Below are 19,786 nucleotides of genomic sequence, written 5' to 3'. Positions count from 1 at the left end.
ACCAATGTACCATTTTTGACCTCATACACTCTGACACCTCCCATTTCATTTTTGTCTCACATCAACCTCGTAACTGGTGGGTCCATCTCAGCCTTGGGGTCTGAGTGATTTGCCCCACTTTTCCAAATCCGTCATCTCCTTCCTAAAGAAGCAGCTAACAGTCCTCAAAGCTAGGTGTAGATTTACTACTTTTAATGTGTCTTATCAGCAGTACTGAAACGTCAGTTCTTGGAGATAAGTACTAGTTATTCATTCTGTGCCCTTGAAACTTTAAAACAAAATTGATATAAAATCAGTGAAGAGAATATTAACAGAAAACCTTGGGAGGAGGAATGTGAGCAAAGTGGTTTACTCATTCATTCACTCCATCAAATTAAAGGGCGAACTTAAAAGAATTTTAACAGGTCTGCTTTGTAAGTATTTCGCTCATAGTAACAACCCAACAATGATAAAAAAATTCCAACTCTCTTTCTTATGTGCTAACAAATGTAAAATATATTAAAATGTATTATTATCATCATCAATCATCATCATCATCATCATATTTACCCGAATGTAAGAGAACCATGAATATAAGACGACTCCTCCTTTTTTAAAGAGGCTCCTTGAGAAAAATTTATTTTTACCGTATTTTGACTAATCAAAATTACAAACTGTTTTTCTCACATGAAATATCTACCAAAAAGTTAACATTATACATATTCTAAACTTATTCCATTTATTGATTGTCTGCATTTTGAAAATACTAGGAGAAATAAACAAAACGAAATGGTTTGCATTACTTTTCAGGCAGTTTTCTATTCTACCTTTTTTGCTTACTAGCCCTGTAGTCTGTGATATCAGAGGATGGCCACCAAGCCTTGAAACCTTGGAGACCAGGAGAAAGCCTTGAATTGGGGGGGGGGGGGGGGGGGGAACCAGGAAAAACCTGGAAAAGACTGAATTTCTGCGATAAACCTGATTTTTAAAAAAATGATATCCATCACTTCATTTTTGTATACAAAAACATTTTTAAATCAAGTTATGGTCCTTTTAAGAAGCCTTCAAATATTAGCTACATATTTCGATATTATCTGAGTATTTCCGTCTTTATCTCAATGTCTTCATCCATACAACTCGACGTAATTTCTCTGTTCAGGAGATACGATGTTATTGGAATGTCTGTTCATGTGAAATCGTTCCTTGAATGAAAGGCTGTATTTATCTACATTAAATTCGTATATTTCAGTAAGTGACCCATACAAACCTACGCAGGTAAGTTTTCTTTTGCTTGAATGTCTTCCAGGAAACACACCCTTGTGAGCATTTTGATAACTCAAACTTAAAGCTTCATACGAGTTGGCATTGATGTTCTGTTAGAAATAATGATAGATAGTTCTTGTGGATGACTTTACATTGGCAGTGTCAATTGTAAATGCAATTTCGTGTAGCGTTGGTAGTGATTTTTCAACATGCTGATTGCCAACCAAAAAATGTGAGCATAACCTCGAAAATATAAGAATTCAGCGGGAAGGTTGGTTTTCTTCAGTTCTGAATAATTCCTTCAACAACAATTTTTAAGAAAAGTATAGGCTGTCAGACAACATGTCGCTCATGCAGAGAGCTGAAATTGTGTATAAGCAGCACATTCTGCTTCTGGCTACTTAGAGTATGGCTGTGTGGTGTATAAGCAGTGATAACTAGCAGCCCGAATGTACCCAGAAAATTTTTTCTGCCGCTGTCAATGTTTCAGATTTGCACATGCACATAGCTGTCTGAGTTAGAGTGGGAGTACACTTCACATGACTCGTATTTTGTTTGTGGCACATTTTTCAATTGTTTCAAAGCTATTGCAGTCCCCATGTTCAGTTATTTCACATTTACACTTTATTGTTAATAGTAAGGTAAGCATATCAGATATTTATCCACCACTATGTGCGGGAATCTAATCAGAAATGGGTTGAGAAGTGTTTAAGCTTTGCAAAGATCAAACACAAGTCTCTATGTCATCGTAGCTGCACATGCGTAGTAACGCCTGTTTATTTTTAGTTCTTGAAAGTAGCTGTGTGGCAGCTGCTTAAATGAAGCCATGGTTACATGTTTTCTGAGACTAGTGCCATCTACATCTTTCCATCAGTAATGGAAACAGATAGTGTGAATTGCCTGCGAAGTTGAACAAGTTCATAATGTATCAGAGCGCAGTGTTCTTTAGTCATGCCTAAGCAGAGTATAACTTGAGTCCAGAGTATGCACAAGTCAATTTATCCCTAGGTTATGCACGACACCAAATTATAAATGAATGCATTATCCTCTTGAAGCAACACAATGTTAAATATTTCGACAATGGGGAATAGTGCTTTGGACAGCCCTGCTTAAAGCCCAAAATGCAGACTTTCCGCAAACAAACGGAAATCTTTTCCGATAAATATATTTATGCAACGCCAAGAACCTGACGCAATGAAAATTCGATCCCAAAGTAATGAACAAGATAAGCCTATGTTGTATAAGATTTTGTTGTTAACCATGATGAACAATCGAAGTGTATTCCTTGAGACTTTGAGCAAATGTAGGGGAGGAAGATGTTGATTAGAATTATCTTTGCATTTAAAATTATTCTCAAAAACTTTTACGCCCGAGTGTGTCAATCTTCATAAAAACGAGCCATTACGAAGTGAGATTTCCCTTAGAGTGCTGTGATCTATTTCGGTCATCACTTTTTTTTTATTTTATCTTCTCTGCAACCATGCAAATTGAATTTGGAGGTTTTTTTTTTGTTTTTAATTAAGTTAATCTTTTCTTTGTTTTGATCATTGAATTATGCAGGTGTGAAATTTTCAGTTAAAAAAAAAACTGGCCATCTAAACTATTTTCAGTGCAGTCATTTTTATAATCAGAAAATGTCATAAAAGCTGAAATTTTGTGGTGCTTATGTTCAATTTATAATCCTTTGTCAATCCCCAAGTTGTGGCTGCTTGCATATCATCATTTCCGCAAATGTTTCCATACAATCAAATTGTTGTGAAAACGCAATTGCATAGAACAAATATTGCATGTACTATTCTTTATGGCAAATTTATTTACATGATTAAACAATATGGCAAAGTTCTTCTTGAATTTGATGAGAGTTTAAATATTGTTCCTTGAAAAATACAAGTGGACATTCATGTTAGTTTTTGGGATCTAAATAAGTTACAGGTTTCAAACCAATATTTTGACTCTGCTTTTATTCAACACACAAGCACCAGTGACTTACTAGATGACTTGAAAGAATCTTATGATTTGCAGAACCCTCCAAAAAATTTTCAGTTGTTGATGGATGGACCAAATGTGAATTTTAGTTTGTAAGGACTTCAGTAATGAGCTAAAAGAAATTTCTGAAAACATGGAACTCTTGCAGTTACGTAGTTTCAACCTGCATTTAGTTCATGGAGCTTTCAAAACTGGTACGGGAATCGCACAATTTTTGAGATCCTTGTATTATTTGATTCATGATTTGCCTACACAGAGAGATCAATATACAGAATATACAGCCTCCTCAAATTTTCCTTAGGAATTCTGTGGCATGAATTGAAAATGCAAATGTGGCCAAATGAGCTCTAAAAATTCTTCCACATCTAAGAAATTCGGTTTCTCAGTTGGCTCAAAATAAAACTCTAATTCACTTAGTTTTAAAGCCCTATCTGGAGCTGTTAAAGACAAACTGTTAGGTTCAAAACTGGATTTTTTTTTGCTGCGATTGTGCATGCATCCGAAGATTTTTTTACGTGATTTCCAAAGTGATGTACATTTGCCTTCTTTTTTGTACAATGATTTGTTCACTCTTACCACCTCTTTAATGCAGCGAGTTGTCAGTTCAGACATTTTCGTAAACAAAAAATCCCTCATGAAAATTGACATGAAGGATAAGAAGACACTGTGCAGTGCTTTTTATTGGGTTTTACTACACGAGATGCCTTAAAGAAAGCTAAGAACCCGACTGACATCTTGAGACTTAAAGAAGAAATGTGTTGTCGAGTTATTCCCATGATACAAAAGTTACTTGAAAGGTCACCATTGAAATATAAAATTACTTATGCCATTTCATGTTTGGACCCTTCAGTAGCATTAAAACAAGAAATGGCTGTTAAAAGGTTGACATTATGTCTTGAAATTCTTGTCTCTGGTGAAAGGTTATGTGGCATAAAAGCAGATCATTTTAAACAAGAATTTTTCAATATTTGTAGCAGTGCTCATATTTTAAGAGAAATGAGACTTTTCAAAAGAAGTGAAACTTGTATGGTTGAATTTTGGAGGAACGTGGTTAAATTGCCAAAAAAAGAATGTTATAACTTTGTAGAGTTTCTCAAAATCATCTTAATACTTTTGCGTGGAAATACAGTTGTCGAATGACATTTTTCAATAAATTCTGAATGTATTGTTCAGAATCAGAATGCAAAAAGTCTTGTTGCTCAAAGACATATATATATGCTGCAATCCATGATGTTGACGGTGTTCACAGTTTAAAAATCGACAAAAGTTTAATTCTGTCTGTGTGTAAAGCAAGTTCATTGTATAAAGATGATAAAAGGAAACAACCAAGTGAAACTGAAAAACAACAAGAACAAGAATTTGCCAGAAAAAGAACACAGTCTGCAATTAAGATGTTAGAATGTAATAAAACAAAAATATTGGCCAAAGCATCTAAAATTACAGCAGAAATTGGACATGTGAGAAATTAGTTTTCATCTAAATATTTTTTTCTGGTTTTTGATTATCTTGTTTATAATACAGTATAAATTATAATACTTTATAAATCTTCCTAGTTATTTGTTTGTGAAACTTGTTATTTATAGAGCAAAAAGCAGAATTTGTTTATGTTTGTGAAATATAGGCAGATGGCTATATATGTTAAGTGATTTCATAAAATATTATTAAAATTGATTAAACAAAAACAATATAAATAAAGTTACACAAGTATAGGTAAATTAGCAATTGTGTGGTTTGCAGATCATCTGTGTCTTTTTCAAACTGTAAGAACAGAAAAATGAAGCATCCTAATTAGAACAAAATAATGTTTCTGTATAAAATGTGCTATTGATCATATACCGGTAACGCATGTGTTACTGTCAGGCACCCTGTGAGGCTGAATCCTATACGTCCGTTGTTCCTGAAATGATCTCCCCCCCCCCCCCCTCCCCCATTTCCTCTGAATTCCAGAACCCTAAACTTCCAACATTCTCCATTAGGCCTACGTGCTATTATGCTCACTGAGGCATTAAAATTCATTGATGTGGTGCTAGAGTTTTACAGGACTAAACTTGTTTGTCTACACGAATGTTTTAAAACCATCATTGGGAAAAATATAAATGAAAAACTGAAACAGAAAAAAATAGCTGTTTGTCTCCTGAAAGTACAGTGTATTGTCATTTTCAAATATTATTTAGGAAATAAACTGTCAGTCTTCTCTCTCTCTCTCTCTCTCTCTCTCTCTCTCTCTCTCTCTCTCTGTGTGTGTGTGTGTGTGTGTGTGTGTGTTATACCTTAGTAAGTATGTTACAGTAGGGCCAGTCAAATTCAAATGTGCAGGGTAGCTAAGCAGAGAACTGGGAATATGCAGGGTGTGTGTTGTATTCATCAGACATCACTTGTACGCTTATCTTGACAGACTGGGAGGGGTGAGAATTCTGCTTTCTTGATGAAAATTCAAAGTGCTATATCTCACATAATAATAGATGGCTCGCCACAATGTTTCCTCAAAAGTAGCCCTAGCACTGATCTGCCACTTCATATTCCATAGTGTAGGCCTGTAGATGAATTGAGACAAACAGTATGTGTAACGTGATTTGTTGCAAAGTATTGGTTACTTAATCATGCAATTATGTTTTATTTGATAAAGAAACCAATTTTAGGTTATTGTTGCCTTGAAAAATTTCAAAGATACAGTCCTAAATGAAACTTCAAGTATTCTTTCTGGATGAAATGTAACATTCTACAGCCATTAGTTCATGAGAAGTGACTCTGTATTTTAGTATGTCTGCCCTTTATTGATTCTGTCACGCACTGACTGTTTAAATCATCAGATGATCATAAGAAGTTTATCTTAAATGAACAAACAGTGTTGTATAAAGGAATGCAATTCAAATACAATTGTGTCACATTATAATGTGCAGTATCCTGCAACTGTTCAAACTTGACTTAGTCATTTACACTGTAGGGTGTGTGTTGTACATCATAACATGACATGGTCCAGCTTGTATTACATATATTTTAAAAATATGTTACCTGTTATTTCCAGCACAGTGTGTTTGCTAACCTCATTTAGGTAAAAATAAGTTATGCGACAACATGGAAAATGATTATTTTTAATCTGGAAAAAACCTTGAATTTGAGAATTAAGATTTGGTGGTCACCCTGTATCATTTTTCACATCGTCATCACCATCCTGCTAATAGCACAGCAGTGAAATTTATATGTTTGTTGTCACAATATTCAGCTGTTTCTTGCTATTATGTTGTGATTTCTGAGTTTATGGTTACCAGGGGACATGAAAACACATCTGTTTTTATCATAATACAGGATTAGGTTTGTGTGGTGACGTGGGAATATTATAGTGTCATTTGCTTCCAAACATATTGTCTGCCTGCCACTCTCTCATTGGCTGTGTACAACTAGCTACTGATACACCCTCTTTTATTTGCCATATGTCAAGATGAGTGTCTACATTTTAGCTCGTATGTGACAACGGCAACTCATATATAAATTCGCGATTACAATCACTATTCAGTCCGATTCTCAAACTTAATGTTTATCCTTTGAGTTACAGGTGTCTGTCAGTACTATCTCCACGATGGGTCTTGCCGTTGTAATTTATTCTCACAACAATTACAGTGAGTTTAATGAATGATTTTCTTTGTTAGACATTTCATTCTGGATTAATTTTTGTCCTCGTTTTATCTGAATATCACAGTCATGTTCTAAAGCTGATTAAAAGCTGCTAAAGCTCCTAACATTTCTATCTAGTATTCTAACGCGTGATCAGCAACCAGATTTCTCATTTGCAATCCATTTGGTAAATCATTACTCTCTCACAACCAAATAAAATTTTGATCTGGGCTCTGAATCAACTAATGTGTTTTGGAAGGACAACATTTCCATTTCTGAATGTTAACTTACTTAAAAAGCAGTGTTAATGTTTTTATACAAGATCCATACATGTATGGGAACATTTATTGCAAACCTGTTCGAATAAAACGAAAGTTTGTAATTTGAATTTAATGCTACTTCCTCTTGTGTTTCACAAAATTATCAAGTTTTAATCAAAGCAATAGACTGTTCTAGTGGCTAGTTCGTAGTTTCTCTTGTACTTCTTGCAGTACGTAGCGCCACGCGAACTAATGTCATGTGATTGATTGAGCAGCGTCGATACCGTATCAAATGCTCAGGCCTATCAGGAAATCTCGAACCTCCTGGAATGTGAGTATTGTTTGCAGAGGCCTCTCCTTCCGAATTCTTCAGAATAAATCTGCATTGACATCAGTTGCAAAGCTTCATATCTAAATGTCAGACGACCTCTATAAATGTAAGACTACCCCTATATACTCTACTAACCAATGTAGAAATGTTAACCTCAGCAACAGTTTGTATAATCTGTGATAATAAGACAACCCTGTATTTTTCGAATGACGAATTTGAGAAAAAACTCGTCTTATAATTGGGTAAGTACGATTATTGTACAAAGATAGATGAACAAAGGAAAGAAGAGGCAGTCTTTATGTAAATTGTTCAGAGCTGAAACATTTTTCCTCCCGCTTATTATATTTGGTAGTGGAACATAGGTGAACTAGTATGACCAGGAAACAGCTTCACGTCACTGAACAGAATTCTGTATGGCCATATTGAGAAATAAAATGATAATGGTAACAATTTTTATGTGAAAAGGATTGTTTTTTACGAATTTTTATTCACAGATGACTTATTTCTTAGCTCTCTGTTTATTAAAGACAACTAAATTTAATTGTTTGTCACGAAATAGTTAACTCTAGCCTTTCACATTGAATTGTTTCACTTGCAGCATACCTGTGTACTGCTTTTTTGTTGCGATATACAACTTGTACATCTACATATGTACTACCTGTTACTTAAATGTGCAATTTATTAAATTAGCCTGCTTGAAAGTGATTTTTTTTTTATTATTTTTTTTTTTTTTAACTAAACAGTTGTTGGTGGAGCATCCCGTTCATCTCAGAATCGTCATACTGAAATCACATTAAAGCTCTGGCGTGAAGGCTTCAGCATTGATGATGGCCCATTGAGAGAATATACAAATCCTGAAAATCGTGAGTTCTTGGAATCTGTGCGCAGAGGGTAAGTTATCAGCAGAGGTTTATAGTTTAAAATCTGTCCATTTCCTTCGTGATTGTATAACAGTTTAACCAGCTGATATACCAATGGAATGTGTCATTAATTAATTATTCACCACTCAAAACCTACCAAATTAAGAACTTAATATCTTCATTCAAGTGGTGTAAGTGTAGAAACCACATCCTTCTTCCCTTGTCATAGGAAAAAAATTGATACATAAAATTTTAACCAACAAATTCAAATGCTGAAAATAATGAAAGCAAAATTTAACTGCCCTGTTTAGTTGTCACTCAAGTCTTTTTTATCAAATTAAAATTGCGGTATGAAAAAGTTTAAATCATTTTGTGGTTGGATCTTTATTAATACCTGGTTTTACATTTAATTTAGATTAGTGCAAGAAAAACCAGACAGAGTAAATGTGTGCACGCATACTTGGGAAATAATCTTATCTGTCTCTGCTAAAGAACTGCTCTAGAGAATAGAAACTTTTTTCAAGCAAGAACTCCTTTAGTTTACTTTTTAAGTAGTATGTTACTACCATGTATTTAATATTACCTAGAAGTGCATTGAAGGTTTTTGTGCTGTGTATTTTACACCTTTTTGCACCAGAGACCAATTTTTCAATTCATAATGTATGTCATATTTCCTTCTTGTGTTGATCATTTCATATTGAGAAGGATTGCGAAACATGAATGTCATGATTGAAAATAGAGATTGTGATGTAGCGTTTAGTATCCCAATTTGTTTGAAAAGATTATGACATGAGATTCTCGGAGTACCTCCACACAATGGACAACCTTTTTCTGACTTGCAGATACTTTATGGAAGTAGCCAAAGTAGGCAGATTTTGATACATTGATGGCTTCATTTTTGGCAGTTATCTGGATGGCAGGTGTTGAGCTAAGCCTTTTCAGGGTTTGGTGATACGGCATCGCCAGTTAAGCCTCTTAATGATATGGACGCCCAAGACCTTTGAACAATGTTATTTCTGTATATATTGGCTCTCATGTGAAATGTTAATCTCCTGTGAGCTTTCGTGATCAGAATGGAAATTAATGTAATTGGTTTTGATGGACCATTTTAGAACATCTGTGTTGGCATTTAACTCTAGGTCAGTGGATGTTTTATTGTCTCTCACAATACTCGGGTCATTTGTCAACATTGTAAAGTTCCTTGCTTTGTTTGAGGACAGAGTTGGGTTGTTAATACATATGAGGAAAAGGCAGGGGACCTAGAACAGAACCTTGTGGAAATTCATATGTACTGTTCTACAGTCAGACTCTACCCCTCCTACCTGCATGTTGTTACCATCTATCACTATTTTCTGTTGTCTGTTCTGTAGATATGGTTTGAACCAGTTGCTGATTTGTCTTCAGCTTCCATAGTGGCATACTTTCTCTATAAGTATTCTGTGATTGACACGGTCAAATGCTTTAGACAGGTCACAAATTACGCCAACGGCCAATATCTTATTTTCAAAGTATTCCAAAACATTATTGGTAAATGAAAATATAACTGTGGTTATGGAGATGTCTTCTCTGAATTCAGACTGGTTTTTACTAATTATTGCAAAGTTTTTAAATGATTGGTTACCTTGGCATATATTAATTTTTCGAGATCTGTAGAAAATGCAGTCAAAAGAGAGATAGTATGATAGTTTGTAACATCTGAGGCATTGCATTTTCTGTAGATGGGCTTCACAATAGCATACTTAATATTATCAGGGAAGGTACCTGATATCAGTTAGTGTGCTTGTATTGAATATATGAGCTAGGACTTGACTGAAATGATTACAGCTGGCTTTTAACAGTTTGTCAGAAACATTGTTGACACCAGTTGAAGTTTTACTTCTTAAAGACATTATTCTTTTTCTTACTTCATGTGCAGTGTGCTCTAAAGAATTTTGTACATTACCTTATTGTGTTTTACGGCCTTTTCTAAGGAGCCATTGACTCCTGTTTTCTCAACAACACTTGAGAAGTAATCATTAAAAATTAGTGCCACATTTCTTCTTCTTCTTCTTCTTCTTCTTTTTTTTTTTTCCATTGTTGAGAACAATGTGTTTGGTCCTACTGGGGCAATTTGCTCTAGTCTCACTCCTAATCACTTCCTATACAGTTTTAATTTTGTTACTGGATGTATTGATTTTGTAGCAAAGATACAAACTTCTTGTCTTCTTAATAACTTGACTTAGTATATTACAATTTTTTTAATAGTTATTTAACTGATTGAGGTTGTCTGAATTTCTTGATGATTTACAACTCTCATTTCCTTTTGCATGAAATCTTAATTCAGGTTGTTATCCAGAGCTTTTTGGTGAGTTTTTCAGTTTGGATCTTACATATCCTTTTTGGGAAGTTACTTTTAAAAAGCAGTGTCACTTCATTACTGAAAAGATTGTACTTGGATTTGGCGTTATCTAAATTATACATAGATCTCTGGTCTGTATCTTGGAGATGTGATTTAAAAGTCTGGATAGTTTCATCATTAATTATCCTAGCTATTTTCCAGTGGGGTCACACTCATTCTGTGTTAATAGTGAACCTTTGTCCCTCGTGGTCAGAGAGATTATTCAGGACTTGCCCGCTAGTTTTATCACCTACTTTGATCTAGTCTGTAAATATATTATCAGTTAGTTTGCTTGTACATGAAATTGTTTGGGTAGGAAACCTGACACTACAGAAGCAAGATTATTTGTGGTTGTCAAATTCTCTAGATCTTATCTGTCTCTGGAATTTGTTAGAAAGTTTACATTGAAGTCCCAAAGCACTATCATATCTCTTCTGTGCTTGAATATGTACATTTGGAGAGCACCTAACCGCTTCAAAAAGACTCTAAAGTTTCCTGGAGGTGCTCTATATACTGTTACTACTGATATATGAGAATAATTTAAAGACAGTTCTGTGGCACACACTTCCAAATGTTGCTCCAAACAATAGTTCTGCACATCAGTTGCTCTGCATGTAACACTGTTTTTAACATAGATGGCAAACCACAACTTTCTTAATATTATCTACAGAATAATTTTCCTAAGTAGTAATTATTTCTCACAATTTGTTCTATGCCAGAATTAATAGGGTGCTCACTAAAGCATAGAACATGTGCATAATCTATACCTTGCAGATCGTAGACATTTGATCAGGCTGCACTTCATTGATCTTACTGTAGAGGCCTGTAATATTTTGGTGATAAATTGCCAGTTTTTGTTTTGCAAAAACAGTTACACAGTTTTCTCTAAAAGTAAATTTCAGTCGAAGGTCTGGGCAAGGTATTTTTCACTCTCCATTTCTCCAAGTTGGTCTGCTTCCACACACTGAAAGACTGGGAAGAAGTGATTTTTTTTCCACCAGTCAGTTGTCCAATGCAGTTTGTCTGTACTCAGTCCTAAACTTTCCTTGTGTTGCAGTGGACTCTTTGTTCAAATCTGATGATTTGGAGTTCACAACCCTCCTTGCATTTGCAATGATGTCACAAATTGTAGTCTCTAGATGATTTTTCCAATGCCAGTTGACGTGAAGGCCATAAGTGGTGTAAAATTCTCTACCATATTTGTGTATTTCGATTCTGTGAATATTTTCAAAGCTGTCGCAGATTTCTGCACAATGTCTACTTGTAGCTATTCTGCATTGTTTACAGATGAGGAGTGTATTAAGTCGTGCCTTTGTGGAATATCAACTATAATTACTTTAGAATGCTTCATGTGGTTTAGAGCTTTTCTTAAAATGTTAGCAGCAGGCAAACCTTTGTTGTGTGCAAAGTCATTTGAACTACCACAGATCACAGTGTAGTCTCTCTTCATTACCATTTTAGAAGTATCGATTATTGTTGATAGAACTTGGTTGGTGTGAGCACCTGGTTTCATATAACCTTGGGCACTTACCTTGTTGTTAACATTTTTTATTTCATGGGCAACACCTTTAAGGAGACCATCACCCAATAAAAATACACTGTTTCTTCCACAGCATTTGTTGTATTATTTATATTTTCTGTCTTCTTGACTGTTGGAATCATATTGTGTTTATTGTACATGTTGATGTGATGATATTGTGTCCATATTCTTTCCTCAATGTTATATGAATAACTGTGAAGGGTGCTTGTGCAGTGTAGTATCGTGTTCATGTTGCCATGGATGATTATGTAATGGAAGGACTGGAGATGGAGAAACCCAGTATTGGCTTAGCTTGTTGCTACATGACAGACTGGTTACTGAAACTGCCACATGCCTTCACTTCATGATACACTGTATGATGATTTGGCATTTAATGCTGGACAGTGATGCACGTCCTCATCATGATCAGGAACTGTACACTCAGGGTTGCTACAGGTTCTGGAAATCAGGGGATTTCAAGCATGTCAGAGAAATCAAGCAAATAAAAAAAAAAACACTGGAAAAATATCATTTTGGTCTTGGTAGATGAAATGGTTTATTTACTGAGGTGTCATGCATGGTCACTGGCTGGATGCAGCTGAATACATGCACTGCTTCCCTGCTCCCTTACTACTTCTACTTCTCTCCTTCCCACCTCTCCCCTCAACTTGCAGTCAGTGCTGTCACCACTTCTTGCCACTAGCCTAGCTGCTGTCGACGAGAGGCAGCTAACTTTAGCATGGATTGATCAGTGTGGTATCATTTCATCAACATGCCATCTGTGACTCTTGAATAACTGGCTGCACGAGTGGATTTCCATGACGGGCCAAAACTGCAGGCTGTTTCTACGGGTACCTCTGATGGATCGGGTGTGTTGATCTGAAGCCCATTGGTTCCCACTAATGTGCAGGCCCTGCCCGTTAGATCTAGTCTCACCGATCTGCCCCCAGGCCAGATCTGTTGTGTGGCCTGATGCAGCAATTCTTGTGGTTTATCTATAGGCCCAGGACTGGTGCTCCTCAGCAGGCCAGAGCTCATGAGGGATGGATTTCAGCACAATACCTCTAAAATAATAAGTATGACACAGTAGGTAACAACCAACAGTAACAAACATAGTAGAAACAACATTTTATCGGCAGTCACCTATGGTGCCGGTTTATACAGTTCTTCCGTGCCTTATACACTTCTTTAAAGAGGCCTACTTTTTACTGAGGTTATTTCTGAAATTAGTGAAGGTAATTTAAATTTGTCCTGTGACTCCAAGGAAATGCACATTTTTTTCACCAAATGTGTTTAGTTTTATTGAAATAAAATAACATCAATAATCCTAATGAAACACACATACCATTTTGCTTGCTTTCTCCATCTAAAAACAGTTCATTACAAAAGATGTTGATATTAGCACTTAAGATTTTTGCTCACCTTGCTTTTTACCACATTTTGTACATTTTTCGCCAATTACTTCTTGTGCTGGTGTCATGCTGTATCAAGTGTGTTTGCTAAAGAAGAAAAGTCTGAGACTAGCAGGCAATCATCTTTTTGTACTTGTCCGCTGCCCTACCCCACGATTTAAATTAGAGTCTTGGCCTATACATTGTCATTGCTTATATCCTATCCAGGAGTTCATTATTATATATGTGGTTCTTTTTTTTTTCCAGAGAGATTCCTCAAGAGTTGCTACGTGAAGCTAATGGCTCTGAAGTCCACTTAAACATGGAGGACCATCACCATGAAGATTTTGTTACTTCAAAGCCAAAAGTCCGGGCTTTCACAGGAAAGGGCCATTTGTTAGGCAGGTGTGTAGATGTGCACATTATCTATTGCTACTATCATTTGCTTGGTTGGAAGGTCTTTAATTTAAATTGGTTTGTTGTAGAGATAATCCCACATTGTTATAAGGTCTTTCTCTTGCGCGCGTGTGTGTGGGTGTGAGGGCTGGGGGGGAGTTGGAGGGGCGGGGGGTGTTGAGAATATTGGCTGCATACAAATATTTCCTTTTCCTTATTTTTGATATTTCCTAGTCTCCCTTGTTTCAGTCATATGGGCATTGCAGTTGAATGACCTGTACATTAGTTTGTTTGTTTCCAAACATTCTTTTCATTTCATATTATGCTTCTTTGAAATAACTATTAGACAACAGTGGCAAGCAGAGCTGAAAAGAATATGTCACTGCCATTAATGAGGTGATCCACTGCCGTAAAATAGTTTTCATTCAAGCCATTGTGAAATTGTGAAGAACTGTATTGCCTTGAGCGTTAAAAGTTGTTATCTGTAGGATATTCAGGCCAGCATGATTGTAGAGTGTAACAGTGGGCTTCAGCATTTAATTACACAATTCATCTAGAGTTGTTTGAAAGCAAGTCAAGAATTAAGACGAGCATAAATTTCTGATCATTAAGCTTGAGATGGCAATATTTTGCTTTTTATTGGGAATACAAACAGTAAAATGAGTATGTATTATTCACACTGTTAAAAATCATCTCCATGTAATAGATACATAAACACAACTTTAAAAAGCATGCCCATCTTATAAAAGGACACCCAGGAAATGTTTTAGCATTGAATACCTCTTGTCGTAACAGAACATACGTTGTTTGAATTTTTATATCACATCAAATTGTTTACTTAAACAATGGAAAATCCAGGCTGGACTATGGCAGTATTATAAAAAGGATAGTTGCTACTCACCATATAACAGAGACGCTGAGTCACAGATAGGTACAACAAAAGGACTGTCAGAAAGTAAGCTTTCGACCAACGAGGCCAGACTGGCCTCAGCAGCCAGTGACTGTGATCGTCTGTGTGAATGCATCATTTACCATAAGCTTACTTTCTGACAGTCTTTCTTTGTTGTGCCTGTCTGCGACTCAGCATCTCAGCTTAATAACTATCCTTTTCAAATTCTTTACTTAGAGTTCTGAACTACTCATATGAGCAGTCGAATTAGAAATGCATAGCTAGTAGCCATTACAACTCCCTTTTTTACTGATGACAGTGGTGATGAATCATGGCATTGGCTCCACAAGACGCTGTAAAATTGGAGCGTCATCCTGGTCTGTGACCCCTTGATTATTGCCCTTAACTCACAGGGATTGGTTTGAGCTGGATGCACATATCTCACTTGATGGTGTAATAGATATACTCAATAGAATTAAGGGCAGGTGATATGCAAGCACCCAATTATCCATGGATTCTTACTGAAACTATTCTGACACAGTTTAGGAGTGGTACATTGTACTGTTGAGGGCACAAGTCACTTGTAGATTGCAATAGACAAACAAATGGCTTTACATGATCTGATAGTAGTTTGATGTATTGTTTACTGTTGAGAGACAGTGGCAGACATATCAGAATCTTATTGCATTGTTCCTATTGGATAGTAATATGTATTGCTCTGCCTACTGTACTTACCATTGTGTGCAGCAACTTGTCATTTGACAAGACTCTTCCCATGCTTTGAGTGTCCAATGGCAGTTTTATCATGTTATTTCTGTGTTATGCAGTGAGCAAGGATACATGTGTGGGTCAGTGGCCCTGGATGGAATGGTTGCTAATCATTTGTTGTTGTTGTTGTTGTTGTTGTTCTGGTGGTGCTCCGCAATGAACTGACAAGTGATTTTCTCAGACGTGCTAACTCTCCTGATTTAAGCGGGAGACTACCTATTTTTCCTTCTTCCTCCTGATCTCCCTGCCGTGAAGACTGATCTCCAGATTTTCAGAGCAACTTCAATACTTTCCTTACTATTTGAAAATCCTTCGCCTTTGATATATTGGTGGATGACAAGGTATGGCTGATACTTGTCTATGTTAACTTGGAAGATTTGTGCGGCAGCTGTTGGGAGCAGCAGTAGGCGTAGCTCGCGCTTCGTATCTACAAGGAAGTAAGGAACTTATCGTTGTTGCAACATTCGGAGACAAATAAAAATCTTTCAACTAGTGCCAATTTCCTCCGCTTCTGGTAGCACCAGCGCAATTGTAAAGTTATCGTGGACAAGGAGTGGTTGATAGTCATTCCAAGTGAAGTAATTAGCGTTGTTGTGTCTACAAGGCAGTGTTGCCAAGTTGGGGGATTTCCCCCTAAATTTAGGGGGAATTAAGCTGCCTAGGAGGAAGTTACAGGGATACATGTTTCTGGGGGAAAAGTATTTAGAGTTGCTACCATCCCCTCCCCGCCCCTCTGCTCGACAATTTCATTCTTGACTCCCTCCCCCGCTTGCTTACCTGATGGTGTGATAAATTATTTAGGGGAATTTGAAGTGCAATATAGGGGGAAACAGTGGGCCAGGGTTGGCATCATTGTTACAAGAGCATTGCCTAGAACATAGGACCATTGTGTTCTTGGTTCTGCTGCGTGATTTGTGTACTCTGCAGCAGTTGTTAGCTGCGTATCTTGGAGATGTTGATTATTTTTCATGCAGATCACGAAGAAATACAATGCAGTGTTCAGAAACGTGTATAAGGTAGAGTTTCCATGTTTAAGTGAATCGAGGAAGGACAAACTTATGCATTTTCTAGTGTATGTAGATGTGACTTTTCAGTGGCTCATGGTGGGAAATGCGACATTGTTAAACATGTGCAAACTAAAAAACACAAGGAGAGTGTCCATTGTGTAGAACGGAACCAGAAACTTAACTTCTCGTGTAAACCCCAAAATGTAGATTTTGTGACGAATGCCGAGGCTTTATTTACCTCATTTATTGTAGAGCGTAACTTGACTATAAACTGTGCCAACCACACTGGGCCTTTGTTTCGCAAAATGTTTCCCGATACTGAAATTACGAAATGATATTGGTGCACCAGAACAAAAAACAACCGCTATCCTTATGGAAATGTGCATGGAAGAAGAAGCGAAAATTATTACGCACTTGCTGTCGAATCCATTCGCTATTGCTACTGATGGTAGTAATAAAATGGACTTTAAGTTATATCCTATTATTGTATCATTCTGCCGCCCTGAACTCCATGAAATTCAAAATTGCCTACTCTCTGTGCCTAATTTAAAAGGGGATGCCACTGGAGCTAATATTGCTGATTTTCTACTTTATGGGAATTCCGTATTCCATTAAAAACTGTCTGGCTTTTGGTGCCGATAATGCTCCTTAATGGTAGGGCTAAAAAAGGGTGCGGCAGGATGTTTGAAGCAAGAAATTGCTAACTTTATCATTGTAGGCTGTTCTTGTCATCTAATGAATCTTACTGCTGAGAAGGGGGCAGCATGTTTGCCTTTAAATGTTGACGAAAATATTATTGTAATATTTTATTATTTGGAAAGGAGTGCAAAGAGGAAAGAAAAAATTTAGAAAGTTTAAAACTTTACATGACACAGAAACGAGGAAAATTCTGAAACATGTGCCTACATGATGGTTATCATTGAAAAGATGTTTAGATAGGATTTTGGAGCAGTGGGACCCTTCGGTTAGTTTGTTCAAGAGTGAAATTGTAAGTAAGGATTCTGAAGTGGAAACTTTGAAGAATGATAAAATTCCAAAACACACTCAAAATGTAGATGTCTACTTCATATCACAAGTGATAAGATTTCACCACACTCCTCACTTGAAAGAAAAACCCAATCATCAGTTTTAAAGAAAACCATTGACACTGGGGACCATGCTTTATCACGTGAGTTCATGTTTCTGTCATCAAATTTACATAGATCTTTATGCCTTTTCCTTTCAAGTTTTATGCCTATCTTTGAGAGCCCAAATGTAGCTCTTCAGTCAAGTGTTCCACATATCCACTTATTGAGGTCAGTTTTGGAAGAACTATTGAAGAATGTGATGGCAAGATTTGAGAGACCACTCATTATTAAAACCTCTAGCTCTCTTATTGATGTAGATTACCACACTCCAGCAAATGAAAAGGATGATTGTCACCTGATGATAGGGAATTCTACATTTGCTTTGGTCACCACTTTGAAGCCTGAGGAAAAGTTTATGTTCTTTAAGTCTGTAAGAAAATGTTTCTTATCATGTGATTACGTGATACTCAAATTTCCATTCAAAGATGAAGTTTTAATGCATGCAGAAGTTGTAAATCTTTCTACAATTGGCAAAGCATCATTTTCCAGCCTTAGATTTTTCATAAACAGATTTCCTAATATTCTGATTAGCGAAAGTGAACACTTAGATACAGAAGTTGATATTCTCCACTCTCAGTTCTGTAACTTTCAGCTGGAAGAAACCAACGTGGCAGCAGAGAGAATTGATGTTCAGTGGCCTTGGTAGGTCAGATGTAATCGGCAGATGAGGTTCTTCAATATGATAAACTTGCAAAGGTGATGCTGGCTATTTTGTGAATTCTACATAGTAATGTGGAATGTGAGAGAATTTTTAGCTCAGTTAAAAAGACCAATACTCAGTTCAGGTCCATGCTTTCAGAAACGTCTTTGGAGAAAATTTTAATTTTAAAATCAGGCAAGTGCTTTGAGCAGAAATTGAGTTCAGAGTTTTTGAAGAAGGCTAAGTCAGCTACGGGTGTGCTGAATAAGTAACTACTGTAATCAGACAAATGCAGACTGATAAAACTATTCAAATTATTTACTAAGCCTAACATGTACATCCTGTATAAAATTGATTTAAATTTCGGAAAGATATCTTATGGATAAAAGATGCCATGCAAATATGGGTTACATTATGAAATGAAAACAGGTGATCATTTAACAGTAATTTATTCATGCAAAAACTGTGCTAATGTCAAAACAGAAATCTACTAGACATTAATTTGTTTCCTTGGATCGTAATTTGGAACTATAGTTCTCTCGAGAGTGCTTCAATTGAATGTGTGTGAATCTAAAGAAAACTGCAGAGCTCATCATTCATGTTATTCCGCATATTGAATGATAAATTATACAGTCCGAAGGCTCAGGTATGTCCATTATTTAGTATTTACATGTAAATAATAAAGCAAATGTAGTTGAGTTGTTACAGGTATTGAATTATTGCAACTTTAATCGTCAGTGATGTGTTGTAATTCACAATAGTACACTGCTTAAATTCTCCTGATTTTTCACTTTTGAAAGTTGGCATGTCTGTTTTCTGCATTGTGGCCCATCTGTCTACCACTACTGTCTGTAATAATTTATTATGACACCTGTCATCAGTATGTTTCCCACAGTTGACTCTGGTAGTGGAGGTTTCCACTGAATCAAGATACCGATGGTACCGTATTTACTCGAATATAAGCTGCACCTGAAAAATGAGACTCGAAATCAAGGGACAAAAAATTTCCTGGATCTAAGTCACACCTGAAATTTGAGACTCAAAATTCAAGGGGAGCGAAAAGTTTTAGACTGCACCTCCAAATCGAAACAAATGTGGTCCATTGTAAGATGAGACACAATTTAGGTCAAATGGATGAAGGTACAGCTACAGAAGTTTGGTTCCAGTCGTAAGCTTAGCAGTTAAGCTTTACCAGGTAGCCATTGCTATGTGTCAGGCACTCCGTCTGTATTTATACGGGTACCCTTCCTTTTTCACATGCTTCGTCTGGTTTGAATCGATTGCTTATTTTGCTTTGATCTGGTAAGAGCTGTTCTCTTTGTTATAGGTGTTTACGTCACTCTAAGTTGAAAATGCATTATTGTACTGTGTCATGCATTTT

At 36.3% G+C, this 19,786-nt stretch overlaps 1 protein-coding gene across 2 annotated transcripts in view; it reads left to right on the top strand.

Annotated features, from left to right (window-relative positions):
• The window catches only part of LOC126262365 (NSFL1 cofactor p47), a 56,202-nt gene that overhangs the window by 19,739 nt on the left and 16,677 nt on the right, over positions 1-19,786 (top strand). For both annotated transcript variants that reach the window (XM_049958950.1, XM_049958949.1), the window contains exons 5-6: positions 8,175-8,322; positions 13,846-13,983. In XM_049958950.1, the coding sequence (XP_049814907.1) occupies positions 8,175-8,322; positions 13,846-13,983 (286 nt within the window). The remainder of the gene's footprint in view (positions 1-8,174; positions 8,323-13,845; positions 13,984-19,786) is intronic.

Source organism: Schistocerca nitens, chromosome 6 (genome assembly GCF_023898315.1).
Source record: "Schistocerca nitens isolate TAMUIC-IGC-003100 chromosome 6, iqSchNite1.1, whole genome shotgun sequence".
Classification (NCBI taxonomy): Eukaryota; Metazoa; Arthropoda; class Insecta; order Orthoptera; family Acrididae; genus Schistocerca; species Schistocerca nitens.
This window is presented reverse-complemented; position numbering and strand designations above follow the sequence as displayed.